The sequence below is a fragment of the Mus musculus genome, chromosome X (genome assembly GCF_000001635.26).
Source record: "Mus musculus strain C57BL/6J chromosome X, GRCm38.p6 C57BL/6J".
NCBI lineage: Eukaryota > Metazoa > Chordata > Mammalia > Rodentia > Muridae > Mus > Mus musculus.
Window position 1 is genome coordinate 159,626,159 of NC_000086.7, and position 23,893 is coordinate 159,650,051.

Below are 23,893 nucleotides of genomic sequence, written 5' to 3' on the forward strand. Positions count from 1 at the left end.
TATTATTCACCGGGTACGCAAGGCAGATCTCCATTGGGCATGGGGTCAGCTTTTATTTGTCACCTCTGGGTTCACTAGTCCCCAGCCTCCATTTGCAGGGGACAATGATCTAATTTCTCTCTTGTCTCACTTTCCCTGTTGCCTATTTTGTCTCCAGTCTAGCTCACTATCTCTTCCTACCACCAGATGGTGGAAAGTGGAAAGGAAACAACAGACTGCTCAATGAATGCGGTCGCAGGCAAGTCTCTTTGGCTGAAAGGTGTGGTGGAGAATAGACTCCAAAAAAGAAGCTCGTTGAGTTGCCCAGGAATTCCTATGGATTTCTATTTTCATTTTAGTGTCCACTTAAAATTGTTGTCTATCCGGGTTTGAGGCTCAATAGAGCACAGTGATGCCTGATGGAGAACCAGCCAATCTTTGTCTCTGGACCTAGAAACATTCCTAGGCAGCAGAGCCCCACACCTTGTCCGGGTACCACTGGGTCAGGTGTAAGGAGGGTCTAATCCTGGGAGGGGCGGTGGCCAGCAGCGGACCTGCTCAGCAGCCTGACTGCGCCCTTCTCATTGGGCACCTCTAGCCCAGTACCACCTCCTACGCTCCAAACTCGCACCTGGTCTGCCAGTACTCCAAAGCCACAGCCAAAGGCCCCTTCCTCCCACAGCCCCCTGCTAGCAGCCTTCTTCCTCTATGTCCCCCCCCGCAGGGAAGGGGTGTCACCTGTTAATAACAGCAGGTGTCCCGCTCTTCACCTGCCACCGGCTTCCCCTCCCCCAGCCCTCCTTTCTCGGGGTTCTGCCTTCGATCCACCTTTTCCACGTGCCCCACAACTCCGACGCCCCCACCCCCACGGACCCCCTAAATCTCCTCCAGTCTCGAGGAGTCTCGCGGCATTTCCCGGGGCGTGAGCCGAGCCTAGGCGGATAGGGGGCGACCCTCTGCGGAGCTCCAGCCGGGACAGAGCCAGAGGTGAGGGGGGCGGCCGAGCCCCGCAGACAGAGGACGAGCCCCAGAGTCGGGCTGGACACTGCTCGGGCCCCGCCCCTCGACCCCGCCCCCGCCTGGCGGCCGCGCCTCTCGGGCGGGCGGAGCCGCTGAGCTTCGCCGCGGCGGGGAGGAGGGGAGAGCAGGCTCCGAGGCGGCTGCAGGGCACTGGGCTGGGCGGTGCTTTTTTTCTTTTCTTTTCTTTTCTTTCTTTCTTTTTTTTTCTTCTTCTTCTTCTTTTTTTTTTTTTTTCGCAATTTCCACTCGCAGAGAGCAGGAAACCCGGAGCAGCCGGGTGCAGTGGGGCCGCGATGCAGCAGCAGCAGCAGCAGGAGTCGCCCCAGGGTAGCAGCGGCAGCAGCAGCAGAGGCAGTAGCGGGCGGCGCTGAGCTGCCACCACCGCCGCTGAGGACGAAGCCGGCCCAGCAGCAGCCGCGTCCCGACGCTCGCGCCCCCGATCCCTGCGCCGCGACCTCGGCGCTCCGAACCCAACGCCCGGTTCCGCCAACTTTCACGCTGCTTCGGCGGCTCGGCTCGTCTTGGCGCCAATGGGTGAGTGCAGGGGCCGTTCGAACCTTCAGCCCATCTGTGTGTAGGGGTCGACTGGCGCGCCCATCCCGGGACCGCGGACCCGGGGAGGGCGCCCTGGAGCAGGGCCGGGAGAGTGACATCGCGCAGAGCGCCCTCCCTCGCCTTGCGCACCCCCATTCACTCTCACTTGCTTTAGTGTCCCTGCGGAGCCCGCGCGCGGCACGGACTGGAACCCGAGGGGGCCTGAGCAGAGAATCGCGGGGGCTAGCTCCGGGGCTGCTTGGGTTGAGGGAGTCAGGGGGTGTGGTTGGCTTCTTCGGGTGGGCGGGGAGAGTTTTGTCTTTGCCATTCTCCCACCCAAGTGCACCCTCCCTGGCGCTGTGGACCCGGGTACCAGGATTTGGTGGGCTCTGGCCCTGTACAGGGCTCTTGGGCCAGCCTGAGAAGAGCCTTGAAGGTCGGGGTCTCTGGGAGAGGGTTAGACTGTCTTTACTGCCTGATGATGCCGGTGGTGGGAGGTTAGGAAACGCCCCAGTACCGGGCATGGCGGGCTGTCCCAGGGTCCTGAGCTCTTCATGCGTTCCCCACTTGTGCCTCCACCTCTCACTCTGTCTTCCCCCACGCCGAACCCCTCTCCACTCTGTTACACTCAAAGGCTACTTCCTATATCCTCCTCTCAGTCTGCAGGGCCAGGAACTGGAAATGGTGATCCAGTTTTTGATGCACCTAGCAAGCATAATTTCCATGTAGGCAGCTAACCTTAGCTCTTCAGGATCCTTTTTATTATAGACCTGACAGTGTGGAAACCACCTTACTGCCCAGGGGAACTGGCACTTTACTGAGCAAAGGACTTGTGACTGTCTGGTCTCTAGTAAACGTTTGCTTTATCTAGGTACTAGCCTTGCTCATTGGTCAGCCTTTGCTTGTTATGCCTCTAGCATATGATTTTTGGGGTGTTTCTAGGCCAAGCATAGCAGTTTGCACATTATAATGAATCGTTATAAAGTGAGACTTTTTGTATGCAGGTAATAGGATCTTACACTAGCCAGCAAGAAATAGGCAGGAGTCAAAGGGTGCTAACCCAGTAAGTTGTTCATTAGTGAAGTTCAATTCCCTTTTGTGATTGTTTACCAAAATGTCTTTCCCTTTGTCAAAGTGGTAGTGACTGGGTGGCCTCTCAGCTTAAGTGCCCTTTTCTGATGATCACAGCACTCTAGGTCTAAATGAGTTCCTTTATCGTATGACATTTTTTTTCCACATCAGAATGACATATTCCAGTGTGTTTAACATTTATCTCCTCTACCCGAGGCTCAGTGACCGTTGGGACAGCATTGTGTTGTATGGTACTGCTCAGAATGGTTTTTCTTCCATGCCTGGTGTAGAATCGGCTCAGAATCAATATCGAATAGATGGGTGGATGGCATGAAACTCCGTGGAAGACACAACACTTAATTCATACTCTTGCTTTGCCTTGATGAAGATGACTTAGCCCATTGGCAAAAGAAAATACTTTAAAACCCTTGTGGAAAATGGTCATTGTGGAAATGCAGCGATTTCTTCTGAGGTGATAAGGAATGTTTTGGGGATCACTTTTCCTTTGGGGTGGATTACTGAAAGAGTTCTGCACAAAAAGAAGTCGCTGGTCTGCATAGGCAGGCTGTGCTTTGTTGATCTCAATGGGAAGAGGATGGAGGCTCCTTTAAGAAGCAGCAGACCTGTTTATCATTGAGATCTAAACTGTTTGCATTCTTTAGGCTCTCTTAAGAAAATGAGAGAGTGCTTCTGCAATTTACAGCCCTTTTCAGTATCATTTTAAAATTGTAGCCATTATGCAAGTAGGGGTGCAGCAACCAATTATTATTTATTTCAAGAGTTTATATGTAAAGGCACCAAGAGTAAAATGAATGCCATTTAATTCATTATAATGTGCCTAAGTGGGATTTAAGGTGCTTGTAGTTTGTGGACAAAAATCACCTGCTGTTTTCTAAAGTGTCCTTAGTGGTATATTTGCAATGAAATACAGATATTTAATAGTTGGTTCTATTTGTTTTCTAAGAGCAAAACCTAGTAGTGCTGGGATTCTATGTACACCACACACACACACACACACACACACACACACACACAGACACACACAGACACATATATACAGACACACACACACAGACCACACACACATACACACACACCACACACATATCACACACACATACCACACACATACACAAACACATATATACAGACACACACACACATCACACAGACACATACACACACACACATATACACAGATACACACATCACACAGACACATACACACACAGAGAGACACAGACACACATACACAGACACACACACACAGACACATACACACACAGAGACACAGACACACATACATCACACAGACACAGATACACACACATGCACACAGTCCCTTTCTCCAAAGCTTTCTGGTTTTCAGAAGATTTCTCTTATTTGTCAATTGATATGCTTGCTTGGCCTGACGATGACTTTCCTGCTGATAGCTAACATAATCAAATCATACCATATAGTCCTTGATCTAATCACTAAGTGAAAGTCACACAATCCCTAACCCTGAAGTGAAGCTGGCCGGTTGTGCAGTGGTCTCTTATTGAACTGGGAGGGGCCTACATTGCCAGACACAGGGAAAGCTTCTTATGATTAGAGCAGTGCAAGTCCTGTGACCCAAATCTGGAGGAGCGAAGGGCTTGCAAGCCAAGCAAATGACTTCTGTTGAAGGCTTTCCAGAGGAACAGTGAAGTTTGTACAGCTTGAGGCAATGCTGTGTCAGTGGTCGACTATGCTAAAAGAAAGCTAAAGTGAATGCAATGCTATGCCTTTCACAAACAAATCTTGAATTAGACATGGAAGAAAGGGCTCTCTCTCCTTTACTTTTCAGAACCCAGGGCCTGAGTGAAACCTTGCTGGTTGCAGACTTTGGCCATTTCTAATTTTACCTCTCTAGTTACCTTTGCCTTACTCATATTTGTTCATAATGCTTCTGTTCTTAGTTTTTTGAAGTATGCTCCATGCAGTGGTGAATATTTGTTCATCTATCCATCCATCTCAGGTATCAGTTTCCAGCTTTGTGCCAGGAAACAGGTGCATGGTGCATTTAGACTTACCCACTTAAACTTTTTAGTCTAGTGGAGGATTTTGAGTGCAAAGGTTGCGGCAGCGTGTAAGTAAAAGCTATAGTAGGTCGCCTGAAAGAAGAGAAGAAGAATCTGGTGGAGGCCGGGGAACTGGGGAAGATAATGTCTTTGAGGAGAGCGTGAGTCATCACCATCCTCCCGCCACCCACCCTTCCTGGGAAGACACCTGGAATTCAACAAGCTGAGTTTTCTTCTCCTTGTACACCATGAGGACCATGGTGCCTCTGAGCAAGAGGGTATGAGAGAGGCTGGCTTTGGGGTTTTTACCTGGGTTAGGTGGTTTGGGGGGGGGTGTTGGATGCTGCCAGGACTGTTTCTGTGATGGAGTCTTTTAGCAAATGCTCTCTAGAACAGGGAGAAATTGGAGCCAGGCAAATAGGGGTTAGTAGAGAGCAGGAGGTATCCACATTAGCAAGACCGAAGGATGTCTGCTCACATTTGTGGTCTGGACAAAGCGTATGTTTTGTCTATGTTCAAACCTGATTGCAGGGTGGCTTTGTTTGTGTCTGGTCCTGTTCTGAGGCTAGGACTCTGGAGGATTGTGGATCTTCAACAGTACACCCAGACTATGAGAACCCAGCCAGTTCCCCAATAGTCCGATCCCTTTTGCTCGTTCTCAAAGTTGACCAGAGGCGGTGGATGAGAAGCAAGACTTTTTAGGGTATGTTCCATGACTGTTACTTTAATATCAGCTAGCTGTAGCCTTAGAATTTTTGTTTAATATTGAGAAAATGAGCAACTGGAAAGCTATACCAGGAAATATATGGAATAATACACAGCAGGCTCCTGGGAACGTGAGAAAGCAACAGTACCAGAAAATGCCAGAATCCTTATAGTGTTAGAGGAGAGCTGCTGACAGTGGTTTGCAGAGGGCAGGGCCTTGGGATTACTTGAGTGACAAAATCCTTCAGTAGTAATTCCAGCAGACCTACAAAAGTAGAGATTCTGGACATGGGGTCCAATGGTCAGCATTTGAATACATCCTCCAAGAAGGTTTTTTTTTAATTAGTTTTTCAGACATACATACACATGCACCATGATGTACTCGTGGCAGTCAGAGGCCAACTTGTAGGAATCATTTCTCTCCTTCTGCCTTGTAGGTACCAGGGATGGAGCTCAGGGGGTCATGATTGACAGCAAGTCTCTTTAAATATTGAACCATCTTGCCAGCTCTGGTTCTGATAACAGGGCCAAGTATCCAAGCTCCTTGCCTTTCGGATGTTTGCTCCCTGCCCACTGGAGTATTTGAAGTACTCTGTTCATAACAAGATGTTCTAGGCATTAGGCTGTGGGTATCTGGGCAGTTGGGAAGCAACAATATTCTTCTTACTATATTTATATTAAGTAGGTTTGGCTTTTCCTGGTTTCTCCTGGGTAAGTGAACATTCATAAGTATCATTTTCTTCCTCCTTGAAGAGTCTACTTTTGGTCTTAAACTTTAGAGTTTTAAAAGCTCATTATTAAAAATGCCATGTGCTGTAAATTTTCAAATATGTCCCCCCCCATATTTGTGTATTGAAAACTTAATCCACCAAAAATGTTAATAGTGTTTGGAGTTGGAGCCTTTGTAAGACAAAGAGGGTTGGATGAAGTATTGAGAGTGAGCTTCCATGATGGAATTAGTGTTTTTGTAAGAACAGAAAGAAGCCTGTTTTGATGTCCTCCACCATGGTATGAAGCAACAGAACAGCCCTTACTAGGAGCCAGGCAACCACCAGTGCCATGCTCTTGGACTTAACAACCTTTAGAAGAGGAAGCCAAGTAAACCTCTATTCTTTATAGATTACCCATTCCATGGTATTTGGTTACAGCGATGGGAAACAGACTCAGACACCACCTTCAAGTTCCACTTTGCATATATTATTTTCATCTTTGGTCTTCACTGCTGATTTTTGAGACAGCTTTGCCCACTTCTATACTTTTTTTAAAAAAGATTTATTTATTATATATCTAAGTACAGTGTAGCTGTCCTCAGACACATCAGAAAAGGGCGTCAAATTTCATTATGGATGCTTGTGAGACACCATGTGGTTGCTGGGATTTGAACTCAGGACCTTCTGAAGAGCAGTCAGTGCTCTTAACTGCTGAGCCATCTCTCCAACCCCCCACCTCTATACTTTTGACATGGAGCCTGCTTTGCACCTTGGAGGATGACCTGTCTCTGGCACTGTGCTGATGGTACACTAGAATATGTCCATACCATGGTAACTCATAAACAATGTGTCTCCTATTCACAAAACACACCAACAGTCCTCAGAATCTTTGAATTAACTTGAATTGCCTTCTGAGTCTGTGAACCCCTTTTCTTGACTTCTTACTCCCAGTTTTCTCTACTACTCTTGCAATCTCTAGTTGAACCCTAAGTGTATCTCTGGAGTAGGCCTCTTATGAGTTTCCCCTTGCTGCTGTAACAGATGATTACAAAGACAGTGGCTTCAAACAACAGGTCCAAACTTTAACATGAGTTTTATAGGGTCAATATCAAGGTGTAGGGAGGGCTGCATTCTTTCTGTAGGATAATTCTTCTCCTCTTGTTCGGTTTCGATTGCTCCTTGGATAGTCTTGGTTCATAATTGCATCTTTCCTGCCTCTGCTTTCCTATGGTCACATCTATCTTATCCTGCCCCCCTTCCCAGTATAAAGACTGTTAGTCACTACACCCACTTGAGAATCGGGGTACCATCCTATTCTCTAGAACCTTATTTAATGAGTCACAGGCTCTGAGGGTTAGGAAATAAAGTTTTTGAGGGGGCCATTATGTAGCTGCAATACCCCTCATTCATATTGTGAAGACTGCTCCAAAGATTACTGTACAATACTTCATCTTGTCTGAAGTCTGTCATTTCCAACTGGGTACCCCCCCCCCCCAGGCTTCACTGCCCTGGCTCCTTGCCTGGCATACAGCAAGTGCCATATGCTAATGAATTACTGAGTAACCCTTTCACCCAGTATGGTTACTACTTGCAATTCCTGCAACTGTGAACTAGGGGGGCGGGGCGGGAGGGAGGGAGGGAGGGAGACAGAGAAAGAGAGAGAGAGAGAGAGAGAGAGAGAGAGAGAGAGAGAGAGAGAGATTGATTCTTTAAAACCCCCTGGGCAAAGTAGGTTGGCAAGGTCTGTTTGCAAGAGCTCCTGGAGGTCTAAAGAGTAACACCTCAATGAAGAACTACAAGTTTCAAGATAGAAAATTCTCCTCGGTCTCTGGAATTGCAATGCTGGACTATTTCTTTCTGTCATGGCCTGTTCCATTTGCCGATGAGGCTCAGACTCACATAGGCATAGTGTGTGCCTCCCTGGCCCCCACAGCAACCCCTGACTCTAATATTGAGGAAGCAGCCATGCCCAACTTCTAGGTTCTCTATCAATGTCAAGCTCCCACTTTTTAAGTGCTTTTTGTTGTAATGTCTTCACAACAAAAGTGATGTGTATATGTGTGTCTATGTATGTGTGTGTATATCTATTTATCATATCTATCTATCTATCTATCTATCTACCCATCTATCCATGGTACTGAAGATTAAATCCAGGGCTTTTGACTTGCTAGGCAAGGGCTCTTGCACTGAGCTAGACCCCTAACCCAATTTTTATATATGACAATTTAGTATTTTAAGTTTATAATTTAGTAATATAATATTCAGTGTTCTGCAACCAGCACCACTGCCTAGCTTTAAAACTGTTTTAAGGTTGCTCCTCCATAGTACTTTTCTAAAGTGAGGTTCAGAACCTGTGTCTTCTAGGGGCTTCTGGGCCTGCTTAATACCTTAGAGAACGTTTGAAAGCCAAAGGCACCCACTTGAGGTTTCTAAAAGAATACAAGAAAAAGAAAGCATGGTTTGGTTGTTTTGAAAATGCTTTGGCTCTTATTTTCTCTGGGAGACACTTCTTTTGATTTCCCTCTAGGTACCTTCCCTATGTACAATTCCTGTCACCTCAGGGTAGAATTTGGCTATATGGTTATATCCTGAAGTAGTTGGTGTGAGTTGCTAGGGTAGTAGCTTATTTGGAAATTGCTGGGATTTATTGAGAATGCCTGAGTCCTGGGAGAAAACACTGCGATGCCAAACTGATCCCTTGATCTCACACATCCAGGGGTGATGACACTCAACAGCAAAGGATACGTGGATACGTGTCTTTTGGGCAAGTCTGTCCTTTTCATTAGGGGATGCTTAAACCAAGCAGATTATAGCTCTTTACCTCAGTGATAAATTGTGCTTACATTTAGCTTTAGGAGGAAAAAATATCAGTAATAATAAAACTCATGTGCTGTTTGTTGAGGGCTTGCTTAGTTGGCAAGCAAAGCCCTTTGTTTATATTTTTCCTTCCATTAGCCAAGAAAGTGGCTGGGACAACCCAGGAGGCTAGCCTGTCCCCAAGTGGAGGGACAGAGAGGCAAGATGAAGTGCAGCTCCTCTTGTTACTCCCCCACCATCTTGGATTATATACTATTAATATTTTGATGCTCATTAATCACTCATTTTGCATAGCAAATTTTGATCCTTACATACTGTGGAGCAGTGTATATAGACAATTTAAATTATCATCTCCTTACACTTTAGCTCCTTACTGATGCAGCCTGTATACACCAACTCTTGTGTTTATACTGAATTTTTTTTCCTTAGGACTCTTCTATACTTTGAAGACTTGAAACCCTATTCTAGGTCTGGTCCTCTGAGGCTATACCAGTTTTATCCATTACCTGCCACCTCCCTGTGCACTTGTAATTAGCTTGGTGTCCTGTCTAATTATTCCAGTTAGTCCTCTTATTGTGTGTTTTAGATCCTGAAGCAGTTGACATGAGTTACTTGGGAATCACTAGGATTTGCTAAGATGCTTAGTCATGTTTTGGACAAGATCTGGGAAGGCCTTCCTTGCTTTGCTGTCCTCTCTCCTTGGCCGGCTTCCTTATGAATCTTCATTGTCTTCACCAGATAGTTTTGGGAGCTGCCTTTGTCTACACATTGCTTCTGAGTGAAATTTATTTGACTTGAGAGGATTCATGAATGAAGTTTGCCTTTCTCCTACCTTGGTCATTAAAACAAAACAAAATCACCTTTTAAAACTTGATTGAAATGAGATCATTAAATCACTTAACTTGGTTTTCAGTGACCTACTGTTCTTGGAGAGGTTTCACTGTGGTACCCAGGGTGGTCTTGGAGCTCCAGGACTCAACAGATAGCCTTGCCCAAGCCTTCTGAGTGACTTGGATCACAGCTACTATGTTGACTTCCAGTCATTCTCCCATGGAAAATAGGTGGCAACCCAGAAGCAGCCCATCAATGAATTAATTTGGATACCTAAGGCAGGTTGTGTTGGGTGTTTCTTTATTGATGGTGAGTTTAAGCTACTTTTGACCCTCAGAAAACAACTGGAGGAAAGTCATTTTTTGGAGGGTCCTGGGGAATGGAGTTGGGAGGGTAAGAATTGTCACCAGTCAAGAGACTGAGAGCGAGGAACAGTTCACACTCTGCTAATCTGCTTGCTTGGCATGAGGGCTGCAAATGTTGGCTTGAGACCTTTAACATTTATTATTATTGTTATTGTTGTTGCTGTAATTTTGTCTTGAGACAATTTCTCATGTAGCTCAGGCTGACTTCAAACTCGTTAAACTCCTGATCCTTCTGCCTCTACATTGCAAGTGCTGAGATTGCAGGCATACACGACTATACTTGTCTTCAAACTTAAAAAAATTTTTTTAAATTTTATGTGTAGAGGTATTTTGTATGTTACTACATGTACTTAAAGATCTGAATTTGCTATGCAAAATGTCTGATTAATGATCATCAAAATATTTATAGTATATTTGTGTATCACTTTCATGTGTGTTGCCTGCAGAAAGCCACACAAGGGCATCTGATCACTTGGAACTGAAATTCCAGATGTTTGTGAGCTGCTAGGTGGTTGCTGGGAGTTGAACCTGGGTCCTCTGGAAGAGCAGCTAGTATTCATAGCTCCTGAGCCATCTCTCCAGCTCAACTTACCACTATTTTTAAAGGTAGAGTTTGGAATAAATTATACATCTACAATATTCCAAATTCTAAAGGCAAATGATGTAAATATTTGAAGGCCTTACTTTGTTTGAGGAGGGCCTCAATATGTGAGACACTCAAGAAAACAAAACAGAACAACAAAAAGACCCTATTTCCCATTCATGGCCTCCAGATATTCTGTGACCCTTCTCGTAGATTGTTGATAGTTTGTTTCTGGAGTTTTCTTTCATGGGAGGTTTCATTCATAGGGGTAGATAGTTACCTCCATTTCCCCCTAATTTCTTTTTTCTTTCTTTCTTTCTTTTTTTCTTTCTTTCTTTTTTTTTTTTTTTTTTTTTTTGGTTTTTCGAGACAGGGTTTCTCTGTGTAGTCCTGGCTGTCCTGGAACTCACTTTGTAGACCAGGCTGGCCTCAAACTCAGAAATCCACCTGCCTCTGCCTCCCAAGTGCTGGGATTAAAGGCGTGCACCACCACGCCTGGCTTCCCCTAATTCCTTAATGTCATAATTGATGGATGGTGACTACATTTCTACTTCATTTGTGGTTTATGCTCTCTGAGGATGTGTTTTACAATTCTATGTCTGAATCCATCCATCCATCCATCCATCCATCCATTTATCTTTCCTGTGGTAGGGATAGAACCCAGGACACTGCATATGCATCCAAAGTACTTTTAGTCAGCTGCACCCCTAGCTCACTTACCCTATTTGATAGGACAGTATGATGTTTGGAAAACTTCTCTGAGGGACTATTATAATCTGAAGATTTGACTTGTCCACGATCTAAACTGATAAGAGACTTCATCCTAATTCTTAGCTGGTCTAGTTCTAAGTTTTTAGCTGAGATAAGAACTATCTTTTCAAAAAAAAAAAAAGAATTGTCTTTTCATTGGTCTTGATGTGTGTATATGTGTGTGCATGCATGTGTGAGTGTGTGTGTATATACCCAGAGCCCACTGATACAGAAAATAGGGTATTTATTTTCAGATCCAGGGTCCTCTCATGCAGCCCAAGGATGCCTACTGAAGGAGAGCCTGGAATTGAGGTTAGGCCGGCCTAGTGGCTGTCTCTCCTTCTTGTCCCCATTCTTTCTATGCAACCTGTTTACAGAGCTTACCTGTGAGCTTCCATGTGTGCATTTGGTTTCTTCTCAGTTCCAAATTTCTACTTGTGAACTCTGAGCCCAGTGGAATCTGAATCCATCCGTCCCTGCACATGGGTGGCCACTCTTCAACCCAGGGAGGACAGTACCTAGTTGTAATCCTCATGGAAACATTTAAAGAGGCCTACTTGGTGGCAGACATATGTCAAGTACTAGAGGTTCCAGGACACATTGATAGCCCTGAAGTCCTGCCTTGAAGAGCATCACCTGCTGTGCTGGGATGCTTGTGGGACATCCCTTGGGACAGGCACAGCCAGAATATGTGCCAAGTGTCTATTTGTCCTATCTTTCTCTTAACAAAGGGGTGACTTATGAAAGTCAGTGTGGCATCTCCTGTGTGGAGATGTGGCCATTAAGATGGTCATTCTCAAGCCGGGTGGTGGTGGTGCAAGCCTTTAATTCCAGCACTTGGGAGGCAGAGGCAGGCAGATTTCTGAGTTCGAGGCCAGCCTGGTCTACAGAGTGAGTTCCAGGACAGCCAGGGCTACACAGAGAAACCCTGTCTCGAAAAACCAAAAAAAAAAAAAAAAAGTCATTCTCTTGAATTGTGTGTGTGTGTTTTCATGTTTCTCCTTTGAGAGCCTGTATTGTTTAACTGAGTTCAGTTTCTGGTTTTGAGTTGGTGGCACTTAAAAGACATTTGGAGTCACATGGCTGGGTTGGTGATAGCACTCCATGGGGACAGAGCCCTGTTGTGACATTGTCTGGTTCATTTTAGGGAACCTGTGGGTTTTTACATGGAGGAAGAGATGAACCTATTGTGAAAACCAGCTACAGGCTGCTGGGTTAACCCCTCAAGCTGCTGTGAGCTCCGGAAAAGGGACCAAGGGACTCTCCTATCCAGCTTCCCTCTGGCTGGCTGTTTGTCCCTCCCTCCTGCCTTCGCACCCCTCATATACTCTGTTCCCTCACCACCTCTTGTCCCTCATCTCTCTCTCCCTTCCTCCCTTCCTGTGCTCTTCCAGCATCCTCACATTCTGTTTTCCTCCACTTCTAAAAAAATATAGTTCCTCTTCTCCTTATCTCCTCTCTGTCACCCTGTCTGTCTCCAAGCCCCACCCCCACTGTCCACCCAACCTCTCATCCCATACAGCCTGAGCCCCTTCCTCATTCCTGTCCATTCCTTCTTCTTCCTCTCCGCCCTTCTATTATGCCCAGCTTCCCCACCCTCCTCACTCTTCCCCTCCCATCTGGTACATAGCCTACACTCCCCCCATCACATCTCTTTTTCTTCATGTCTCCCCTTCCCCCATTTTTGAGATAGGTTCTCACTTTTTATCCCAGTCTAGCCTCTAAGTTACAGCATTTCTGCCTGAGTCTCCCAAGTGCTATCATTAGAAATGTGTGCCATCTGAGACGAAAGGATGGACCATCTAGAAACTGCCATATCTGGGGATCCACCCCATAATCAGCTTCCAAACGCTAACACCATTGTATACACTAGCATAATTTTGCTGAAAGGACCAGATATAGTTGTCTCTTGTGAGGCTATGCCGGGGCCTAGCAAACACAAAAGTGGATGCTCAAAGTCAGCTATTGGATGGATCACAGGGCCCCCAATGGAGGAGCTAGAGAAAGTACCCAAGGAGCTAAAGGGATCCGAAACCCTATAGGTGGAACAACAATATGAACTAACCAGTACCCCCCAGAGCTCGTGTCTCTAGCTGTATATGTATCAGAAATGGCCTAGTTGGCCATCATTGGAAAGAGAGGGTCATTGGTCTTGCAAACTTTATATGCCTCAGTACAGGGGAATGCCAGGGCCAAGAAGTGAGAGTGGGAGGGTGGGGAGTGGGTGGGGGAGCATGTGGGGGACTTTTGGGATAGCATTGGAAATGTAAATGAAATAAATACCTAATTAAAAAAAAAGAAATGTGTGCCATCACCACAGCTTTTTTAAAAGGCATTTTATTAGATATTTTCTTCATTTACATTTCAAATGCTATCCCCAAAGCCCCCTATACCCTCCCCCCACCCTGCTCCCCAACCCACCCACTCCCGCTTGGTTCTTCCTCTAACTCAGCTCTCTCCCTTGAAACCCCTTTCTTTTTCCATTCTCCCAACCCGTTGGTCTCCAACAGCCCCCATCTCTCTCACATCCTGTTTTTTTTTTCCTTTAAACCCTCTCCCACAGAGGAGTCACATGTGCCTCAGATTTTCAACTGATACCCTTATCTTTTTGGCTCAGTCTTGGAGCCAGTGAAAATATCTCTGTGGTCTAAAGTTAAGCTGGCCATGTGCAAAAAGGTTGTGGGAGGCCGTGTGCTCTTTCTATGGGAGAGGGAGCTTGGAGGCTACCCACCCTTTGCCCCCGCAGGCAGGGCTCCTCAAAGGCAGGACAAGCTAGTGTGGGGATTAGTGTGAGGAAGCTCTTCCCAGTGGACAGCCAGCCTGGAGTCTAGGGAGCAGTGAGTGTCCTCTCTCAGGAGTGTGGAGGACTTAATCTCCTACTGAGGGCCTGGGAAAGTCTAGCGCACTGGTTGTTTTCTGACTCCAGTGTTAGCTAACTTTAAAGATTTTTTTATTTATAAACACATAATGGCTTTATTGCAGAAATTAGTAACTTACCAAACAGGAGAACATCAATCAACCACCCATACAGTTCTTAATACAACCCCTATAGTTTTATTTTGGTATTTTTCTTTAAAAATCTATATTTACTTTTGTCAGTGTGGGATGATTATTTGTAGGTCAGATGACAAGCTTGGGTGTTGGCTCTCACCTTGCGCCTTGCATTTGAGGCAAGGTAGCTCTTTGCTGCTATGCCGTACACTCCACATTCACTGGGCTTTGAGTATGCTTCTGTTTCTACCTCCCATCTTGCCACAGGATTACAGATACGTTCTGGAGATCCAAACTCAAGTTGTCTTGCTTGCTCAGGGAGGACTCTTACCAGCTGAGCCATCTCTCAAGCCCAGCAAGGATATTTCTTTGGGGTATTTTTAGTATATAATTATGGATATATGTACATGATATGTGCACATACATGTATATCTTCGTATTTTCACTTAATTTCATAGTGCTCTTCTAAGCTGGTACTTTTAGTAGATAAATATTTGAACTCATGTATCTTAATTTATGTGGCAATTTATTTATCATCTAGCATTTACTTTGTTTCTGTGATGTTTGCATTATAAGCAAGGATACAAAGTTGTTCCCCCTTTTAAGATTTAAGTTTATTTTGTAGTTATGCATATGTCTATCTCTGTGTGATTATGTGCCCATGAGGGCAGGTGCCTGTGGAGGCCAGTAGGGGGTGTTGGGTCACCCGGAGCTGGAGTTATAGGAAGTTGTAGGCCACCTGACATGGGTGCTGGGAACCAAACTCAAGTCCTCTACAAAAACAACAAACACTTAACTGATGAGGACGCTTTCCTACCCCATTCCGTGGTACCATTCATAGTTATTTACCATTGCTCTTACACAGTAAAAGCTGAAACCCCTGGGGGCTTGCCTTTTCCCTTCTCTTTCTTTCTCCTTCCCTTCCTTCTTTCCCTTTTTACTACCTGACTGGTATTTGCAGGAACTTTGCTTTTAGGAACTACAGAGCACCATCCATGCCTAAAAACAATTTATGCTAAAAGCAGGGCATGGTGGTATGCATGCCTGTAATGTCAGCACTTAGGAGGCAGAGGCAGGGGGATCGAGTGCAAGTTCCATGACAACCTGACATACATAGTAAGACCTACCCCTTCTAAAAAAAGAGTTCAGTAGTGGACGTGGTGTGTGTATCTGTCTTTTTAGCACTGGGGGAGTAGCTACAGGCAGACTGCTGTGAATATGAGTCCAGCTACAGCAATAAAGTGAGGTCCAGGCTAGCATGGACTACAGAATGAGGTCCAGTCACAAAACTAAAAGACAAACAAACAGCTTTAAGCTCCAAAGATGATCAAGATGAGTGACTAAAACCAGCATCGAGGACCCAGTCTGTAGAACCATCTCAAAGCCTTGCTCATTGAATAAGTTTTATTAATGGACAATCTTATGTAAATGATTTGTTTGCTTACCCAAGTATCCACTAAATGTCAGCTTGCATACTTGATAAAAATGCTAGTTGAATATTTATGATGGCCTTTCAGGGGCAAGTTTCTGTGAAAGTTGTAAAATTTATAGATGTTAAAAAGCCTTAGTAGTAATGTGTACCATACCCTCTCTTCTGTTACCTTATCAAATTCTAACTCTAACTTGTGAATTTGTTGGGTAAACATAATAGTTGACTTGGTACTGTTATATATTGGGATTCAATTAACATAGCCAAGTGTTTATTGGGTGTTTGTTAACTGTAAGCTTTAGAACAGAGGGATTGGAAGATAATCTGAAGTTCCGCCCATGGACACATTTTGCTTAACTTTCCTTTTTCTAATTGGGAGGAAATTGTGGGTGTGGTCATTTCAGGAACCACAAAAACAGTAGTTGAAACAGAAGACCTCTGAGCAAATTCTGCTTATCCAGAAAGAAGGAAAAGTGTCCGTTTCAGGAAATCCCATCAGATTTGAAAACACTTTTCTGGGCTTTAACCAACTCTAGCGGCTGCAAAAACTCCCTCCTAGTTGGAGATTTAGAGAAAATCAAAATAGCTTTGCTCAAATAACTAATGCTGAAGTTCCCCTTACAAGGAAAATATTTCCCATGAGCCCCTGTTTTGCCTTAAACTTTTGAACGTTTATTAGCATTTATTGATTTTATTGTGGTTAGGTATGCATAGCATAAACTTACTGCTTTGGGTGCTGGGGAGATGGCTTAGGAAGGGGAAAGTGCATAGCTGCATGACCCTGATCACCCAAGATCAGTTTCCAGAACTCATGTAAAAATATCCAGATATGGTGGTATGTATCTGAAGTCCCAGCACTTCTCGGGGTGGAAGTAGGAGAATTGCCTAGAACCTCTCCGGGTGGCTAGCTTGGAGTACTCAGCAGAAATGACAAGAGAGACCCTGCTTTAAGAAGGAGGAATGCAGCCAGGCAGTGGTGGTGCATGCCTTTAATCCTTTCACTTGGGAGACAGAGGCAGGCGGATTTCTGAGTTGGAGGCCAGCCTGGTTTACAGAGTGAGTTCCAGGACAGCCAGGACTACACAGAGAAACCTTGTCTTGACACCCCCCCCAAAAAAAAGGAGGAGGAATGCAAGAACCAACTGTGGCACATATGTAAAACACACACACACAACTTCCAAGTATGAAGCTCAGTGTAGTTAAGTATATTCACACTGTGGTACACCAACACCATCATCTTTCCTAAGTGAAACACTTACTATCTTCCTGGTAGCTATAATTCTATTTCAGGTCTCCATGAATTTTCTCTATACCTCAGATAGATGCAATCATACCATGAGTTCACTGATTCCTTTGTGACTGGCTTATTTCATTCAGCATATTACCTCTAAGGTTTATCCATCTGGTAGCATGTGTCAGAATTTCCTTTTAATTGCTTTAAACTATATAATAATAACGTTACTTGAAAATGCAGGCACTTAACTACGTATAAACTGATTTTGCTTTTAGCTCATTTACAAGTATAAACCTGAAATGAATTCACAAATTAAGCATAAATTAAGCTGCCGAAGTTCAAATCAACACTCATAGAGGCATGATGGTGTTTCAGAGATGAAGTTGTTGCTTGGCTTCGTGACAGGCGCTTGGTGGAATCTTTCATGTATACTTGTATCTCCTAGTCTTTTCTTCTGTGTTCAAAGCGTAGGGAGAATCTGTCCTACATACAGTTCTCATTGAGTCCTTTTCACATGCTGCAAGGGATCAAGAGCACTTCTGGATGCAGATGGGATATTTGTGAGCTGCAGCAGACATCATTGTCAATGTGTGATTGTGATCCTGTTCTTCATTCTGAGAACTCACATGGTACATGCCTGTGTTTGATCTTTGTCCTTTCTCTCTGGCCTGGAGGGAACATCTCCTAGGAGTCTTCTTAATGGTCATCTTTCCCATTTCAGAAAAATAATTTTATCATTTTCATATTTATCTCCATAACAAAGGCATGGCTTTGCTTGGTTTTAGTTTGATAACTGGAGTTGAAACTGCAGAGATTTGAGACTTGCTTGTTGTGTCTAGCTTTTGAGTTAATTTGTTTTCTTCCTTCCATTGTCTGAGAATGTCACAGTGTGTATGTGTCCCATCTCCAGCTGCTAGACACATCAGTTCCAGCGTTTTCTTATCACCATTCTTACAGATGTCTCTGGCACACATGTAAAATGTGTGTACTTAAAAGTGAGAACAAGGAGTGATTTTGCTGGGTTTCAAGTTGGTGGAGTTCCAGAGTGTGTGCAACAAGCGTTTGTTCTAACGAATGAATGAGCTAACCAATGAATGAAGAAGGAAACAAAGGAAAAATATCTGCATATTCAGTTTTAAAGGACAATTTTTAGTTGATCTTCAAATTTGTGTGTTTCCAAAGTGTAAACATTTCTGCTGCTCACATTCTCAACAATATTTGCTGTCCCAGATGTCATCTAAGCTGCTTTCCCAGAGAACCTCCCTTGCCCCCTGAAAGGTGTTATAATCTTCTTCTTTCTCAAGCTACTGCTGATCAGAAGACAATTCAGGGGCCAAACTGTTAAGCTCTGCAAGGGCATTGGAACCAGGCTCCTTCTCTGTTATTGGCATAGTTGATTCTGGCTCTTCAGCACCAGGGCACCTCCCACCCTGTGGCAGTGTTCCTTTGTTAAGGAAGCTGCTTTCATCACTATCAGCTATTCCCATAGCAAGAACACCCACCTCATGGCAAGAATATAGTTACGGTCTTAAATGCAGTTGCACATGTCTATGGCAAGGTCATCTCCAGAGGTCTGGGGAAAGGGCTCAGTCATTAAGACTGCTTGTTGCTCCTCCAGAGGGTTGAGATTTGGTTCGAATACCAACATCGGATGGCTCCCAATCACATGTAACTCCAGTTCCCAGGAATCCTGTATCCTCTTCTGGCCACTGCAGGTACCTCTATGTGAGCACACACACACACACACACACACACACACACACACACACACACGCACGCGCACACGAATAAAAATGAAATTAAAAGAGAACCATAATCTCCAGCTGGGCAACCATGTGCCAACCAAACCTGATGGTGGGGGAGTGCTTGTTTCTGTTGCCATAACAAATTACAACAAACTCAGTGGCTATCCCATAGTTCTGGAGTTCAGAAATTCAAGATAGAGATGATCCTTGTTCTTGTTTTTTCCAGCTTCAAGTGACCACCTCCTCACATCGCCATGCCCTCTGTTTCCTTCATCACCTCTCCTCTGCTGGCTCTTCTGCCTTCCCCTTGCATCATTTAAAATCTTATGGAATTGCATAGGGCCCGCTGACCTAATCAACAATATTCTCACCGTCTCAAGATCTGAAATGTAACACATCTGCAAAGTCTCTTTTGCAGTGTTGAGGAACATATTCACAGGTACTGGGATTTCTGATGTGCACACAGATGAGAGCAGTGGTCATTGTTCTGTACACCATTGGGGGAACAAAGTGTTCTGTTTCTAAAAAGAGGAAGAGTAAAAATGGGGACTGGAGATGATTATCAGTTCATATGACCACAATTTTGTGAGACTCCTGGCGGTGCATATTTTTTTAAAGCAGTAAAATTGTCAAAGCTGGTGAACTTGTCAAGGACAGGATTTTGTTTTTCAGGAGTTCATGATTCACAGAGTTGAAGTGTTCTCATATTCCCCAAAACAAATCGTATTTTTGAGATCTACATCCTTTGTCACTAGTGACCGAGACGTCTGTCAGTTTTCTTTTGCCACATTCCATTTGTAGAGGGCATTTCCAATTACTCTTCTAGTTGTGTTTTCTTGAGTGCTAAGCAGCTACCACCATCACAATGATTAAATGCTGCGTGAGTGTATCAAGATCTTCAGGCATACTTAGAGCTCCAGTGTGTTAAAAAGAAAGAGAATGTGGATGGGGAAATGCCTCGATCCCTAAAGGGCACAAGCGTGAAGACCTGAGGTTGGAATCTAAGAATCCACATAAAACCAAATGCAGTGGCGCACCACTGTAATAATCTCAGTGCTTCTGTGGTGAGATGGAACAGGGCGACAGGGGAATCCACAGAAGCTCCTGGGTCAGCAAGCCTGTTGTATGCACCTGTCTCAAGCAGAATAGAAGGGACTTGTACTTGCTTTAGGTGCACACACACACACACACACACACACACCCCTCATAATAGCACACCGAGGCCAGGGCCCTCCTGTGTGCCATGATCCTTTATCAGGCATTTGTGCACATAGAAGGTAGATTAAACAAGCTCCTCTTTTCTAATGCCTTTTGGCTTTCAGTTTGTGTGTTCATCTGTTCTGGGTAGGGAGGGCGGGGAGATACATTGGTACTTTTTAGCTTGTGCTATCAGATTGGAATGTTTGTGCAGCCCCAGATTCACTCATATGTTAATGTCCTAGTACCTAATGTGGTCCTATTTGGAGATGGTGCCTTTGGGGGAGATTAATTACAGGTTCGGTCATACTCCTTGACACAGCCTGATTTAAAAATCTTTATTTTTTTGTCTTTTGTCATTAATTGCTTCCTTCTGGCCACCAAGAGCCAAGTTAGTAATCAGTCATATTCACATGCACCCAGTTTTGTACACATTAGAACAAACTCTCTATAGTGATGACTTAGGGAGTCTCTAGTTGCCAACAAGACTTATTTGTCCTTTGTTGGCGCTAGCAGAACCTACCCACAGCTTCCCTGGGCTCTGCTGTCTTTGCATGTTCAAGTCCCTCCTTATTGTCCAGGGCTCGGTCTTGGGAAATCTTGGCTTTCAGCTTATAGCTGACAGTTTTTGCTTAGGAGGTGGAAGAGAATAGTACGCTTGACTACAGTAAGTCATGCATGTGCATTCCAGTACTTATGAAAAGGAAGAAATCAATAGGCAAAGAGCTATTTATTTTTGAGGCGGGTCCGTGAGACCTCTTATTCACTGTTGTTTTCCTTGGATTGCTGAAAAATGGAAGAATCTGAGCTTCGTTTGTGGCCATCCCTAATTCTGCTTCCTCCTCCTCTCCCCACCCTAACTTAGATGCTTTCGGAAGCATAGAAGAAGGGGTAGACACATGTTGAAGAGAAGACACATGTTGGTTGACAAAACCCAGGGACTTTAAGGACCCCAACCTTCATGCTCTGTGTACATTGTCCCTGCCCCCTGGTTGTCAGGCCATGATAACAGCCTTCAAATTCACATGGTGTGTTACCTATAATGGGTGGCAAAAGGAAAAAAAAACTGTTGAATGAGAAGAAACATGAGTCTAAAGGCAGAGTATCATTTTCCCAAACCAGGGTAGAAATCATCATTTAATTACATGCCTTATTGGCTTCCATTGGCCTGAGATTGGTGGTCAGGTGCAACTGAGAAAGTCATTACTGCCTGTAGTCTTCCTTACTGTTGGCCATGTTGTAAGGCATATTTATGTATTTGGAAGTAATTTCCCTGCAAATGACCTAAAAAAGTAGGCATGGGAGAATTTTGACATTGGGATAGAATTTATGACCCCCCAGATCACTTGCCTCATATGCATGGGAATCTTTTCTTGGTCCTTGACTCATCATTAAGAGAAGTTCCTTTTGTATTGAAATTACCAAGAGATGACCCTATTGGTGGTCAGCCTCCTGTAAAGCTCGGACCTTGTTGCTGTCTCCTCCGAAGTTTGCCATAGAAGGTTCTACTTTATCAGTTTAAGTTGTGGTCAGCCTTCAGGCTTTCCACACTTCCTCTTGGGCCTGTAATGAAGCGAATTCGTGTGCCTGGCTGTGCAGAGTCCATCTCAGATATGAGAACCCATGGGCTGATTTCTACAGGGCGTTCATCCTGCATTTTAGGGAAGTGTAGTTGGCTGGCCTCAAATGAGGGATGTTTTTCTTCTTTCCTTCACTGACTGGACTCAAACTTTTTATCTTGAACCAGACACTGCCATTTACAGCAGAGTTCATTTCTTTTCATTAGGGAGTAATTGCTTAAAAAATGCCTCTCCCCCCCCGCCCCCCCCCCCCCCCGCTAAAAACACAGTCTTTCATCTTCTAAACTGGCAGTGGAAGCTCCCATCAGCTGGCCTCACATGCAAACAGTCTGTAATGGTGGAGATGGTAGTAGGATGCTGAGTCTCTTTGGATTGTCTTGAATGTTGACAATGAATGTTGAGTGAACCTGCTTTGGATGTTATGTGTGTCCACTCCTTTAGGGACCATCTCATGTGTCCTAGACAGCTCTACCTTTGGATGTTAGTACACTTTGGAGAACGGGAGGAGCCATATGTCTGCTTCCTAGGCAACTGAGACTTACTGAAAGTAGAGCTTAAGTGGCCCAACTGTCCTGGCATTGGAAATCATTACTTTTTATTTTTAGGTTATCCTCTGTTAGCCCTAACTCCTTTCAAGTGCAGGCAACTGGAATCAATGAGCAAGACCTTTGTCAGATGGGCCCTATCTGAGTTTAAACTTTCCCTCTCAGTTAGTTGGAAGGAGTTTAGGAGACCCAAATTGAACGAAAGAACAGTGCTAATTTCCATGTTTGCTCTCTTTTAGCCGAATCTGCCATTTAAGGAGGGTTCTGTCTCCCTGTGGATTTAGGGTACTCACTACAAGAAAATGATGTTCAAAAGAGTTCATTCTGGCTCTTTACGAGCTCATGGCACCAGCTAAACCAATAGCCATAAGAACAGTTTGCATTAAAAAAAAAAAAAAAAACCCAACCCTTTGAGGCTCCTGAAGAGCAAGCAACCCTGAGACTGGGACTCAGACACTGTGAGCTTCAGTGGGTCTCAAAAGGAAATTGGTGTCATCATCTCTAGTTGCAAAGTGTTGCGTTAAATGATAAGAAGAGGCTTACCTTGCATTGCTCATTGCCTAAGTAATAATCTTATTTTACTATCCCCGTTCTTGCCCACCTTCACTTACAAAAATAACTCTGAGTGGGTTTTCTTTTTAAAGATTTGTGTCAAACTGATACCTCATAAAATGGCACAAGCAAAGTGTTCTATTTAGAACCTGTCCTGTGACATAAAAACACACGTGTTTTTAGTTATTGGACTCTGGTTTTTGGAATTAAGGCTAGGGGAATGAAGACTGATAGTAGCTATGGGCATGGAGCTAGGTTTTCAGACAAGACATGAAAATGCTGTGGATTTTGCATAGATAGATTTACTTAAGTAAAACTTGCTTATTCATTAGGCCCCAAACATGCTGCTATGGCATTTCGTAAGTAGGACTTTATGTTTCCTATTGCTACCTGTTTTATTTACATATCTCTTGTTGTGATAAGACATTATGACCAAGGCAACTTACAGAAGAAATAATTTATTTATTTTGGGGCTTATGGCTTCGGAGGATGAGTCCATGATGGCAGAGCAAAGGTATGGTGGTGGCAAGAACAGCAGAGAGCTTACACTATAATCCATAAGTACAGGGCAGAGGCACACACACACACACACACACACAGAGAGAGAGAGAGAGAGAGAGAGACAGAGAGAGACAGAGAGACAGAGAGAGAGAGAGAGACAAGGGGAGATTTTGAAAGCTCAAAACTTGCCCCCAATGACACACCCAATAAGGCCACACCTCCTAATGCTTCTCAAAACAGTTTCGTAAACTAAAGAGCAAGCATCCAAATCTATGTGCCAATGGGGGCCATTCTTATTCAAAGCACCACACTGCCCTAACAAATTACTACAAACCCAACACAAGTGTATTGTCTCCCAGTTCTATAGGAGTCTGATGTGGGTCTCATGTGTTTAGTATGAAGGTATTGACAGGGCTGTGTTTCTTACTGGGAACTAGTGAAAAATCTCTTGTTTTTGACCCCAGCTGCTCATGTTTCCTTTCTGAGTCTTCAAAGAAGGTGAACTCTGCTAGCATCTCACCACTCTGACCTCTTTCAGTGTGTCTTCCATAATGTGAGATTCACCTGGAGAATCCAGGTTAATTAATCTCCCCATTTTAATGCCAACTGACTGGCAACCTTGTTGGCAACTTGCTGGTTATTCACAGGTCCTTGGAATTTCATATGTGGGCAGTGTTGGGGATGCATTACTCTAGATAGTTTACTGGGGACT

At 44.4% G+C, this 23,893-nt stretch overlaps 1 protein-coding gene across 10 annotated transcripts in view; it reads left to right on the forward strand.

Annotated features, from left to right (window-relative positions):
* Positions 1 to 733: 733 nt before the first annotated feature.
* Sh3kbp1 (SH3-domain kinase binding protein 1) overlaps positions 734 to 23,893 on the forward strand; it is a 349,029-nt gene continuing 325,869 nt past the window's right edge. For 5 of the 10 annotated variants that reach the window (XM_006528928.4, XM_006528926.4, XM_006528925.4 and 2 more), the window contains exon 1: positions 734 to 1,533. In XM_006528928.4, coding sequence (XP_006528991.1) covers positions 1,530 to 1,533 — 4 coding nt within the window. In that variant the 5' untranslated portion in view covers positions 734 to 1,529. The remainder of the gene's footprint in view (positions 1,534 to 23,893) is intronic. The other 5 variants (XM_006528924.4, XM_030251430.1, XM_017318586.2 and 2 more) reach the window with 5 other exon arrangements.